We start from the raw sequence: 14,026 nt of genomic DNA on the forward strand, positions 1-14,026 counted from the left end.
GTAATGCATATTAACAAAATTAATTACTTTTTATATTGACGGCGTGAGTAATTATTTAAAAGAATTGATATAATTGCATAATTGTGTAAAACTTTTTATACCGCATCAAAATTAAACTCTTAAAAACTTTATTAAAAGCCATGTAAACATTTATAAGAGTAAATCTATAATTCACTTAGACCAATCTGATGTTTACTTTTAACTTTTTATCTTTATTTTGCCATTTTTATGTGCGAATTTTTGTTGGGAAAAAGGTTTAACTGTATTAAGAGTGAATGTTAAGATTAGGGTTAAGTATGATTTTGGTCCCCAACGTAGGGGCTGAAAATTTTTTTCGTCCCTCGCCTTTTTTTTGCTCTAAAATGGTCCCCAAAGTTTCAGTTTGTTTTAAAACCGTCATTCGAACCAAAATGCCCCTATCCCTTCTTCCCCAAAATTCTCCATTCTTCCCCAAAATTATGCAAAGCACCAGGACATATATATATCTCTCTTAAACTTTACGTATTTTTGATAAAAAAAACTTGATTAATAACATTGAAGATTTAGTTTTTTTTTTTGTTGCCCACGATATCCTCCAACCCGACAGGTCAAAGACTAATCCGTCGCGGATCTGAACTCCATTTAGTGAGCTGACCACTCGACCAACCCAAATTGGTTAACATTGAAGATTTAGTTAAACTCAATAAAACTCGAAGACTTATTGATGATGATAATTATCATAAGGGGAATGTTAGGGGGACAATGATTTTGTTGAACAATATGAACAACCACCAATAAAATAAAAACACACTACACCTCCAAATTAACCCTCTAAATTTTAATATTAAAATAACCATCCATACACTAATAAAATGAACATTCGATATATCTATTATTTACATTATTTAATATTTTCATTGTTTACCTATACTTTTCCTTATCCTAATAATGACACATTGTTTTTTGGTGCAATGAGATACATTTGTTGAGAAAGAAGTTTGCAAATAAAGCACGCTGCATGCACCGGTGTGTAATGCTGTAATTGCTTGGAAACTATAACAAAATTATCGATCTCTCTCTGTGTTGAGCAAAATAAATCTAATAAACTTGAGAGCAAAGCGACATTAATACCAATCCCATCGATGTTAGAACATATTATGACATCGCTTCAACACTTTCTAATTTTCGATTTTATTATTATTATTGTTTGTTGTTGGAAATGGAAAAGACTGAATCTCAAATCTCAATTGCGTCATTGATATGGAAGCAAATGCAATCAAGTGGCTAGCTAGGAGAAGAAGGGGACCACCTCCCTCCATATTCATTATTCATTGCATTTCACCAAAAGAACTTCGTAGGACCCCCACAAAAATGTGGCAGTAATTAATTGATGTTACTATATACCATACACTATACAGTAATAGTAGCAAGGTGCCCTTGTTTAAGTGGTTATAGCCTTGTCCACATTTTGGTCTTAATCAGCACATAAATTTGAAATATACATCATTCACACTTCTCTTATCCTCTTACAAGATAGATGAGGTGAATCTCTAGTGTTGGATTTCTTGAGCTATTTTGGCCCTTCACTATAGATATGTGTGGATAACACCATACAGTACTCATTTGTCTCTTTTCTAATATATATATATTATAATAAGAGCAATTCAAACCTCACAAAATATCTTCATGCATCCCTTGTACTTTTTTTTCTTTTTATATTATTTGTGTTTGTTTGCTTTCCTCTATTCATTCTTTTCCTAATTTGTTCTCTTTGATAATTTGTCCAAACTCCAAACATTTCCCTTTTTTTTCTTCTCTTGCAACTCACAGTAGCATATATATAATATATATAGCACACAGTACAATAATATAATAATATGTATCACAGTCACCAGTATCCTCTTCCTTGTTTGTATTGCCACCCACACAGCTATATCAGGATGGTATATATAGATGTGTTCCTTATTGTATTTTTTCCCCTTCTTTCTATTTGTGTACATTTTGGACATTTGTTCTAATTTAGTACTAGTTATTATTTTATATTGACATGCATGGAAAATAATAATAATAATGCAGGTTCAGAATCTTATAGAGAGATGCCTGCTATTTCATATGAGTCAAGATCAGTGCATAAAGGCACTAGCTGAACATGCAGGAATCAAGCCACTTGTTACACTTACAGGTCCATATTATATAAACCTTATTATTAATGAGTTTTCAATTTCATCACTATGTACACATATATGTATTTATTTGCATGTTGTGAAATTAAGTCTATGTTACAAATTTGTGCAGTGTGGAAAGAACTGCAAAAGGAGAATAAGGAATTCTTTAGGGACTATTTTCAAGTTACTACTCCCACCAGAAGGCCATTCTTCAGTAAGAGATCTGATCTAATTAAATAACCTCCCATTATATAAATTTTAAAAAAAAGGTATAGAGATTTATATATGCAGACTATAACTGAGGTTTCTTAATTCTTATCATTATTAGTGATCTGAGAATTGGAAGATATATAGAATGATCTGATGGTGAGTTGTCTAAATTTTACATTTCAGGTAGATATTGTAAAAGGGGACCAAGTTCAGCAAGAAGGAAAAACTGGAAATAATAATGTATAATTAATTACCGGATAATTATAATTAATCCAAAAGGGAATGAAGGAATAGTGATTTATATATAGCTGATGATGATGAATGGTTAAAATTAATTAGTTAATGATGGTTTGATCATGTGACTACTGCTGCTTAAGTAAACAGCTATATATATAGTTAGTATCCAATTGAATATTGATTGATGATGATGTATTATTATTGTAGCAGGAAATTAAAAGTGATGAATAAGATATCTATATACCCTGCTACTTTATGATCTTTTGCAATTCGTTTGTGTTACGTTGGAAAATTACCACGTAAGATAGAGAAATTTTGAGAATTTTTGACATGATCAGAACTCAGAAGATATATATAAATTAAGCAATAAGAATTTGTGTGATCCTAAGACAAGTGAGATTGGGCGTACTAGTACTAGGAAAAATTACATAGCATTTTCTAAACTCAAAATTTCTAATAATTTNNCTAATTTTTAAATAATAAATTTAAAATTTGACTATTTTTGTTAATACAACAATACCTAATTGATTTTTGTAAATTTACTAATGGTAGATCAAAATTAGAAGTGAGAGTCGAATTCAAAATCTAAATGAGAATGAAATGATTATACTATTTGAGTTATAATTCGTTACCTAAATTACCAAAGATTTGATATATACAAAGTTACAACTCATATTTTAAACTTGGCAACTACTCAAATGAAGATGGCAAAAATATATTTTTATAAAGATGCTTTGTTTAAAAGTGTGATTTATTTATTTAGCCACACTTTAAACAAAAACAGCACTTTTATAAATATCAAAATCTAACCATCCAATCCATCATCTAAAGGTCAAAAGGAAATATTTTCACATGAAGACAATGATAAAGTCTTCATTGTAATATCCACCTTCAAACTTACCTTATTATTATTAGCAAGTTGGGGTGTGTGGGTAGAGCGGTCTTGGTCAATTTCATCATCTCCTCTTCTATACTCAGATGGGGGGAAATTGGCCCACTGAAAAAAATCATCATCACCATCACCAAATTCATCTTTCAAAATAATCTTTTCTCTACACACACTCCAATCTAAAATGCCTGTCATAAAATGATTTATTTAAATTCAAAGCATGGAAGGTAATTTAAGAGTGATGAGTACATTTTTTGCAGCAGTACTGAAAGCTTCCTTGTGGGCCATTTCAGGGTTTTCAGCTTTAAGCCTCTTAATCTCTTCTCTGCATTATTAATTAATTAAACTAATAAGTTTCATAATTCACAAGAAAATCTCTGTGAATTTAAATTAAAGACTATAAACATTACTTGATGAAACAGTTATAAGCCGACGGTGTTCGCTGTTTCTTTTCTGGTGCTGTACATCCAAAAATCATCTCGTCATATAAATAAACAGTGCAATTAAATTACGAAATCATATTCGTTCATGCTTACTCACGTTTATTGGGAGCAGAATCAGTTGTAAATGGAGTAGTTACATCATTATTGGCTTCCTCACAATCATTATAATTATTATGAGTGTTCAAAGTGCTAATCTTGTTGCCATCCTCAATATTTAGCTGCATTAATTAGAACTCATGAATTAATGAATGAATAATGAGCATATCATGATGGATCACAAACAATGCAATTGTATGTACCTGATTGGAAGGGGTTACTAGAGAAGGAAGAAAGGAAGGTTTGAACATGTTGACAGAGAGAACGGTTGTGCAGTGGCCGCATCTGACACTGAGAACCGCCATTGACATGCTGGTGCATGGCACACTCACCACTAAAATGGATGAACACAATCCACATTGCACGTAACATATCTCTTCAGGAACATCAAACACATGCCTCACTAGTCTTCTACTTGATGACATGCTTAATATTAATTAATTATATCAGAGTCATGAGGAGATAGAAAAGTAATGGAAACGAATTGAACCATTTATATACTCCATATAGATATAGTTGAAGAAGCTAATTAATAATTTAATTTGAAAATGGACAATAATAATATTAATAAATCATATATCATATATCATGTGCATCTTCTTCCTTTTTGTATGCTGCTTTAATTTCCACTGCCGCACTCAACTCCAACATTCATCCTAACAATCAGGACACAATTTCTTTTTCCCTTCTACTTCTTTAAATGGATTTAATTTTACAAATCATTTTTAGTTGGTAATTAATTAATTAATATTCATGTGCAAACAATTGAAAACCTCCTTGACTTAATTAATTATTTGACTTGTTTAATTTGAGAAGCTTAATTAATAATGTAATCTGCAGCTAATCAATTTCATCAGTATAGTTATGTTTAACAATAATTAGGGTATATACAACATTATGTATCTGTGTTGATTCACAATTATTTCTAATGGTTCTTAACTCATGATATCCCATAAAAGGTTGAATATTCATTAGTATTACAAAAAAATTTGAAGATATCTTAAAATTCATAAAGATAATATGACTAGTAGAATTTATTATTTTTTATTAGCAGTTTGTTATCAATATTTAAAAATACAAAGTAAAAATACGTTATTGAATTATTAAATTAAAGAAATTAGATTGATGAAAAAAAATTATGATAAAAAAAAACAATAAATTTTATTTATTTTTTAATATTTTTTTATTAAAAATATCTTTGGAATTGACATAGGAACTTTTTCACGGGGTTCCAACATATGCATTATTTACAAGCTGAGGAGGGAAACTTGAATAGTAAATGAAAACTGGGCATGTTAGCATCATTGGAGACAAGTAACATCGTTAATATTGTTGCAATAATAAGCTTAATTAGCCATAGCTACGATCTAGCTGTATGTGTATGTGTATGTGAATGGGAGGGCCAGCTGTTAGCACTAACCATGTGAATAAGAAACTAACAAAATGAATAATGATATTGTGTAGTGTTTAGGGTTCAAGAACCGCATAAACATGTCAAGTAGTAGTGACACATACACATGCATAATACAAGTACCCTTTATTTCAAAATTTCTTCAAATTTGACGATTTGGCTTTATCCTAAATCATGCTGTCTGTTTATTTATTACGCGTCCCCAACCTAGTAAGCATAAGACATGCAAGTCTCATTCAACTTTTTTGGTTCATTAGCTAGTGTCTTTGAATTTTGGAACAATAATTTTTGTATGGAAATCAATTCAATATATAATTCCAAGTTTCGGGTCGGAATTCCATTTTCCAAAACAAGTAGCAATAGTGAAGTAGTAGATATACTTATTGAGAAAGTTCAGGCTCAACAGTCAACATTTTTGTTGAAATCTGGTCAGCACTTAATTATTAAAAAAAAATGATTAATTTTATATCATTAGATCTTATCTCATACCATTAAAAATATTAATGATGGTTAATTGATGGTTAAACATCACAAATTCTGTTAGTCCCTAGCATTCTTCGTATCTATTTTGACATAGTGAACTATTCTCAACAAATCTCGTTGGTATTTACTAGGTTTTGTAGGGCGGTTTGGATCAGTTTTGAGTTAAAAAAATTTTCGATTCAAATACTAATTTTACTTGCAGCAGTTTGGATTGAATTTGCGGTTTGGTAAATTAAAAAAATTAAATATATATAACAAGTCTCAACATCAAATTTTAAGTAATCAACAATAATATAACAAGTCTCAACAATATTTTAAAAACCAACGATAACATAAAAATAAAAATAAAATTATAGGTTAGTTGTATAATTGTATATATAATGATAAAATAATAATATTAGAGCGCATTGTGCAGTTTGAATTGGATTTGATCGGTTATGAAAAGTAAATCCAAAATTCGATCCAGCGATTTGCAAAAAATAAAATCCAATCAAATTTAAATTAGTGCAATTTTAATCAGTTTTTAGTTTGAATTGAATTGAATGAGTAATTTAATTTAAATCGATTTGGATTTAAACACCCCTAGTATTTACTATACTAATTAGGTGACTAATAAACAATAGTCAGATATATATAAGTTCTGTATATTCTAATAAATAATAAGACTAATAATGCAGTTTGAATTATTATTTAATTGGACAAAAATAAAAGTGCAACAATCCGGAAGCTTCTTTCCACATTTCCACACATACAGCAACACAAGATGAAACTTTTGCTATCTAGTATCTACATGAAGTTATGAGAAAAAGTGTAAGTGGACCCATTTCATGACACTTGGTTATGAAGAAAATATTCTGATATTTTAAGAATATTTTAATAAATTATATACTAAAAATTGTTTCGGCTTTGGATGCAGTCGCAGTAAGAATAGATGGAGGAAGGAGTCCGTTTTGTAAGTGAAACAAGGAACGGCGATGCATCTTCTTCGGCTCTTCGCTCTTCGCACTTCGCAGCCTCAACTTTCTCTCCCTCTCACCTAAAAGCCTTCTGTTTTATGGGTTTCGCAAAATAGAAATGGGGCAACTATTTTTTTTTTCCTTAAAGCCCAAAGTTTGTAAACCCTAAACCGTCCAAAAATACAAACTATTTTTTTTTTTTAAATTAAAGGGAGTTCAACACAATAAGGTGGAGCAGTGAAAATGTGATACAAATACCAAGAATAAACTAGATACCAAACAATCTCTAATCAATTTTGACAAGGCCATCAACAACCAAAGGACTCCCCACTAATCCATTCCTCAGCAAACTCAAACGACTTGTTTATAATTGCCGGCACACCTGAGTCTTGATTTCGGAACAGCCTGCTATTCCTTTCTAACCAAATTGTCCAGACAACAGCAAAGAACCCAATGAACCACCGCTTTCTATCCACCTTCCTTGCTACTGAGGTCGTCCAGTTTTCAAAGTGGTCCTTTAGAGTACCTGGCAAACACCAACTCCTTCCAAAGGCAAATAGCCAAGCACACCACACCTGCCATGTAATCTCACAACCAAGAAACAGATGAAAGTCTGTTTCCTCAAACTTACAACATAGCACACACAAAGTGTCATTCTGATCAATGACATGTAGTCTACCCAGCCGGTCCTTAGTATTCACCCTTCCGATCAACACAAACCAAAACAAAAGCTCAATCCTCGGGGGGACGAACCCTTTCCAAATAGCACTCGTGAAGCTATAGCTTGTGACTTCCTCCGGTAGAACTTCCGCATGCAGCGCCTGGGCAAAGGACTTAGTTGAATAAACACCTGTTCTATCAAATTTTCACACCACGCTATCCTCTCTCTCAGCTGTGGGCTTGACTGTGTGTAAAGTCTCATGAAGTTGGTTAACTAAATCCAACTCCCATTGGAACAACTCCCTTCTCCACTGGAAACTCCAAATCCAGTCTAACCCATTCCAAAACCCACAATTCCCTACCACTGAACCATTAAGGGTTAAAACCGAGTAGAGTCTATGAAACAAATCTTTCAATACCTCATTAGGTAGCCAGCTATCCTCCCAAAACCGGATTGTTCTGCCGTTCCTGAGGTCCATCAACAACCCGCTGATCATCTTTTCTCTCAACTGCGGTTCGCGGATATGTAGCTGACAGATATCCTTCCAAGGCCCCCTTTTTTGGGGACAGGCTGGTCGCACAGCATCACAGCAGGATCCATGTGGGTACAAGAGTAAACCACTTTCTTCCATAAGGGACAGTCTTCCTTTGAGAACCTCCACCACCATTTAAACAACAATGCTGTTTTTCGAATAACTGCATCACCAACTCCCAATCCACCTGCCTTCTTTGGAGTCATTACTACTTCCCACTTCACAAGTGGTAATCCTTGCCTCCCCTCCTCCGTACTCCACAAGAACTGGCGTTGTAATGTAATCAACTTCTCTGCCACCGTCTTCGGCATCCTGTACAAGCTGAGGTAGTAAATAGGCAGGCTACTTAGGACCGACTTAATGAGTACCATCTTACCCGCTTTGTTGAGGGTCTTCGCTTTCCACAAGCTCAACTTTTCTTCCGCCTTATCAATCACTGGTTTCCATGTCCTAACTAGTCTCGGATTTGCTCCCAGGGGAATGCCCAGATATCTAATTGGTAATGATGCCTCTGTACAACCCAATAACAGACACATTATATGGGTCCACAACCTATCACAATTGACCGGAATGATGTTGGACTTCTAAAAATTGATGCTCAATCCAGACATCAGTTCAAAGCACCGGAGCAGTCGCTGATAATTTCTGATGGTCTCCTCATCAGGTGGGTAGAAGAGAATAGTATCATCTGCAAACTACAAATGAGATAGCTCAATGTTATCCTTCCCAACCAGTAGCGAAGAGATACGACCGTTCCTGACCGCCTCTCCAATCATCCTATGCAACACATCAACAACTAGCACAAACAGGAACGGAGATAGCGGGTTTCCTTGTCGCAGACCCCTTTCCATTTTGAACGGCTTCGAAGGTGATCCATTGACAAGTACCGACATAGAAGCAGAACAGACATACTCCTTAATCCAGCCTCTCCATCTCTGACCAAAACCCATCTTCTGTAAAACAATATCCACAAAACCCCACTTGACTCTATCATAAGCCTTTTGGAAATCCAGCTTTATTATCGCGGAGCTCTTTTTCCGTGCCTTCAGCCAATGCATGGTTTCACAGGCGATCAAATCCCCATCGTGTATTTTCCTACCCTTCACGAAAGCACTCTGAGTCTCTCCTACCAAACCCGGCATTACCCGCCACATCCTCCGAACCAAAACCTTAGAAATGACCTTATAGACACAACCCACCATACTAATCGGCCGAAGATCCTTTATTTCTCTGGCTCCAATAAACTTCGACGCCAGCGCTACCCAAGTGATGTTCGATTCGCTAGGAAGTTTTGTTGACTGGAAGAACCCTTTAACCGCTCCAGTGAACTCTCCACCTAAATCTTCCCAACACTTCTTTATAAAATTCATATTATACCCATCACTGCCTGGTGCCTTTGTTGACTCACAATCCCAAACTGCCTCCTTTATTTCTTCAGTAGTTGGCATCAGCTCTAGCTCTGTTGCCTCTTCCAGAAGAATTTGCTTTACCAGCCCATCCCTGAACCCAATAACTGGCGAAGGCTCCTGGTGGTACAGCTCCTTATAGAAGTCTCGGATAGCAATCTTCATCCTTGCTTGATTCCTGACCAACCTCCCATTCACTAGTAAGGCATCAATCCGATTGGACCTTCTTTGCGCTGAGGCTAAATTGTGAAAGTAGCGGGTATTTTTATCCATTTCCTTCACATGCCGAGATCTTGACATCTGCTTCCAATGTAGCTCCTTTCTTATATACCACCTTCTACAGAAACTCACAAGCGCCTTTCTCCTTGCTTCAGTAGTCCCATCAGCCACTCCAGTACCAACCATGTCATCCACTTTCCTTATTTCATCCTCAAGCTGTGTGATCCTAGTGTCCATGCCCCCAAAGTGCTCTTTATGCCATCTGCTCAGTGGCATTGCCAAAGCCTTTAGCTTGTCCATAAACTGTACCTCCCCTAAACTCCTCCATTCCTCTTTTACCATCCTCAAGAACCCACCATGCGTAAACCAGGAGTCCAAACTCTGAAAAGGTCTAGGCCCCCCTCTAATCCGTGAGACCTCCATAATCAATGGACAATGGTCAGATAGCCCTCTAGGTCCACCTCGCAGCCTTGTTTCAGGAAACACTTCTAGCCACTCCAAGCTAAGCAAAACCTATCAATTTGACTGCACGATTGCCCTCTAAACTAGGTGAACAAGCGATCAGATATTGCTAAGTCCACTAGCTCCATATCCTGGATCTAGGATTTAAACTCAGCTGCAGACACCGTCAAAGAAGTAGCCCCCCTTCTCTCTTCCATATGAACTATCTCATTAAAATTCCCCAAGTAGCAAAGCGGGACTTGACCTAACCCAAATAAGAAGCTCAGCTCCTCCCACATAACAAGCTTTTCCACCCTATCATGCGGGCCATAAACTAGGCAAAAAGCACAAGAGAAATTATTCTGTAGTAACACACCCTCCACACACAACCAACGATCTCCTTTATAGCAATTGTTCATCTTAAATACTGTTTCATCCCACATTAAAATCAGACCACCTGCAGCGCCAACTGACCTCACGAACTCCCATTTAACCGCCCCATTACCCCACAGTTACTGTATATCAAAGTTTGTCACAACCTCTTTCTTTGTCTCTATCAAGCCTAGCATATGCAATTTAAATTTTCTCCGAAGGTTCTTTACCATACTCAGTTTACCAACTCCCGCCAACCCCCTAATATTCCAGGAACTAAAAATCATTTTAAAACATTTACACACACCTTCTTCCAATTTTTCGGCCGACTCCGTCTTGCTTTCTCTTTCGGCTTCGCCAGTTTTTTCTTTCGCGCAATTTCCTCATTCTGTGCCTGCAGTATTGCCATTATATCATCTTCCTCATCATACTGCACAGCTCCAGATTCCACTGCAAGCTTCCACACTTCCCGGTTTTCTTGCATTTCAGCTGCCCATCTGGTTTCGGACGTTTCCGGCTCAGCTTCACTTGCTTCATCACAGGGGTCATCCTGCAGATCCGTTAAAGCTTCCCCCATACCCCCCGGTGCAGGATCTACATTCCCCATAGAGCCCCTTATGCCACTCTCTGCCGCAATACCCTTCCCTTCCGAAACATTCCCCTCCTCGCCTAATCCATCCATATTCCATGACGTCGCCACACTTGGGCCTCCCAGCCAACTTCCTTCCCCTCTCATCTGGCAACACGCCATTCCCTTACAGCCCCTAGCACTGTTTCCAGCACAAGCCACCGCCAACTCCTCTTCCCCACTAGAGTGGAGCGCCACCCCCCCACCATCCACCTCCATTGTCCCCTTCACACCAATTCCACGAAACCCAGACCCTTGCTCCTCTTCCCCCTTTCCTGACCGATCCCTTTCCAACCCAACCGTCATAGGCCTCGTGTCCGAACTGCATAGTAGCAGTCCCATCGACCCCAGCCTGACGCCCCCACCCCCATCACGGGTCGTTGACGGCGCTTGGCCTTCGTCGCCATCAGCCACCAGCGCTCCATTACCGGCCAGCACCATGGAGGACATCGCGGGGTAGCCAACCACTCCCCATGGGTGTGACGCGTTCTCCGATCCGAGGGAGCCGCAAGCCTCCTGCCTTCTCCTTGCAATGAGCACTCCTGCGCCGCCATGGCCTCCCACCCCATCAACGCATCACCTTTCCTGAGCAGCGCTTTTCCCAGTCCGACCCGCCCGAGAGCGCCCTTTCCTGTTGCCCTCAGCCCACTCCGCTGCAGATCCGTTATTGAGGCCCAACCCCAAATCAGCGTGAGTACCAGTATGTGGGCCTTTGGTGTTTTGGCCCAAAATGGCTTCACTTGCCTTAAGAACCCTAACTCCCAGATCCATTCCACATGTCCCCAGCCTTATTAGCCTTCACTCCCACCCGAACCTTGCTTGTGATCTCCCCCACAGCCAGCACCCGATCCCTATCATACTCCCAGGATTGAGTTCTGTCTGACGTATCTCTTACACAGTCAGCCCTTTCCTTTCTGGGAGAATAATCCACGATCCATGCCGTTGCTGGTTTTGAATTCAAAAAATCGTTACTCCATTCGTTCAGAATCTCAGAACTAATTACAGCTTTACCCCCTGCCTCTCTTCCACCCTATTCGGCAAGGCCTCCATCTCAGTCGTCGTATCCCACCCCCCTTGCTGAATAGGACTTCGAGGATAGCCAGCCATACTGGCACAGTTCTCATCCTCCGTAGCAAACACTTCGAAGCCAGAGGACCCCACAGTTAGACGGATCCTTTCAGAAATAACATCAAACCTCCATGTATCGATCACCACACGCCCAACCCGGAACGACGTAGCTAAACTTGTTTCAGCGTCACAACCCACCACCTCACCCCACTAGGCACCAATCGCATGAAACGTAGCCACCGTCCATGCATGCAGCGGAACCCCATAACATGCAATCCACACTCTTCTCTTATCACACCGTTCTTGCTCATGCCAGCGGCACACCCTATGAAAGAACTGTCGGAGGCCACCCTCATCCCCTGCCAGCGCCTCCTCTGCCCTCTCGGTGCTATCAAAGATCAGCATGGCTTTGTACTTCCCCAGGTCACAAACTTGAACAACGTGCGGCCAGGCCCTTCGGGCGAAGTCGTTCAAGAACCGAAAGTCAATTGCCCTCATAGCGCTCCCAATAACACTCCTCTGCAGCCAGACTAAATTATCCTACACTACTGGTACCTCCAGCCCCTTCACCCCCCTCCCACCAGTCCCTCCTCAAGAGTCGGTGTTAAGGTACCCAAACATGTCATTCCTTTCCCATGATCTCCGTCTTCAGGTGGCGTGATCTCCTCTGCACCTCTCCTTCCATCAGCCTTGACCCCCGACGGTTGCTACTGAATCCCTCCCACAGTCAGCACCGTAGCGGTCCCTCTCCGTTCCTTAGAGTCATCTCTCCTATACTTCGCCTCCACTACTAAAATCTCTGATCCCCTTAAACGCATACGATTCATCTCTGCGATTGCTTTCAGAGCGCCGCCCTTCGTAGTATACCGTATGAACGCGAACAGATAAACCATTCCATTTTTCATCTTCCGTGAAAGGTAAATGTCGTTGATCCTTCCCGTCCAAGCAAACAGTTCAAATAACTCCCGCTTCGAAATGTCACCTGGTAATCTGTCCACAAAAATGCTGAACGAATCCCGTTCCAGTCGGATGTACGCCTCCCGATTCCAGACCCTGGAGTCCCTCTCCAGCCTTGAGGAACGCCTATACCTACCCTGCCCGGTGTTTTCCCACCCTGCTCTCCCACGCTCTCTCTCACTCATCTTGAAATCTTATTCTATTATGAAAAAACTATTTTGTCTTTTAAAATTGGGCTTATTTTGAAATATTGAGATTAAAATACTAATTTTAGTATTATGCTTATTGACGTGAGATAGAAATTGAAATTTTACTAATAATTTATTCTAAAAATATTCAAATTCCAAATTTTTAATTTTTAATTTATTCTTTATTTAAATTTAATTAGGACTTCTTCTCATTATGTTGCTTCTTTTCTTAAATGTTGGAGCATTATCGTGCAGACTTTGCTAAAGTTTCTGTTTTATTGTCATCATCAGGACCACTTCTTCTTTTGTCATTGTTTCAAGTCAATAAACATAATACTGAGTCTCAATTCCCCAATTTCAGTTTCAGTATTTCAAAATAAATGCAGTCTTAAAGAACTAATTTTTGATTGTGGGTTGTCAATATTGTATGTAAATGTAAGAATAATCACGTTATATTTTCTATACTAACCTCTTAATAAGTCTTAATTAAAGGATCAAACGATGAGTTACATATCAAATTATCAATCATGTTAACTGAAGTCTTAAAGGAGCTCTGTAACTATTATCAATAATATGGCAACTTCATTTTGTTGGGAATTATGATTAAGAAAATGACAAAATTTTATATTTGTTTTAGTTTTAAAATACGATAAGATCATTTTTTAGAGAGATATTTATTTTTATA

The 14,026-nt window shown here is 38.1% G+C and overlaps 2 protein-coding genes across 4 annotated transcripts; one reads left to right on the forward strand and one right to left on the reverse strand.

Moving 5' to 3' along the window:
- On the forward strand, positions 1,584-2,850 carry LOC107634699. 3 transcript variants are annotated; one of them, XM_021119634.1, is made up of 4 exons: positions 1,629-1,922; positions 2,056-2,161; positions 2,275-2,413; positions 2,538-2,715. In XM_021119634.1, exons 1-3 carry the CDS (start codon positions 1,857-1,859, stop codon positions 2,382-2,384), a joined length of 282 nt encoding a protein of 93 aa, XP_020975293.1. In that variant the 5' UTR covers positions 1,629-1,856; the 3' UTR covers positions 2,385-2,413; positions 2,538-2,715. The 3 variants fall into 3 exon arrangements, with proteins under 3 accessions (XP_016193611.1, XP_020975293.1, XP_016193612.1); XM_016338126.2 differs by having other exon boundaries at positions 1,637-1,922; positions 2,275-2,358; positions 2,538-2,850; XM_016338125.2 differs by having other exon boundaries at positions 1,584-1,922; positions 2,056-2,358; positions 2,538-2,850.
- On the reverse strand, positions 3,320-4,701 carry LOC107633783 (axial regulator YABBY 4). Its single transcript, XM_016337383.2, has 5 exons — positions 4,223-4,701; positions 4,021-4,141; positions 3,891-3,939; positions 3,730-3,805; positions 3,320-3,588 (listed from the first exon to the last, which is right to left on the reverse strand). Exons 1-5 carry the CDS (start codon positions 4,442-4,444, stop codon positions 3,424-3,426), a joined length of 633 nt encoding a protein of 210 aa, XP_016192869.1. The 5' UTR covers positions 4,445-4,701; the 3' UTR covers positions 3,320-3,423.

Source organism: Arachis ipaensis, chromosome B03, assembly GCF_000816755.2.
Source record: "Arachis ipaensis cultivar K30076 chromosome B03, Araip1.1, whole genome shotgun sequence".
In the NCBI taxonomy this organism is placed as follows: domain Eukaryota; kingdom Viridiplantae; phylum Streptophyta; class Magnoliopsida; order Fabales; family Fabaceae; genus Arachis; species Arachis ipaensis.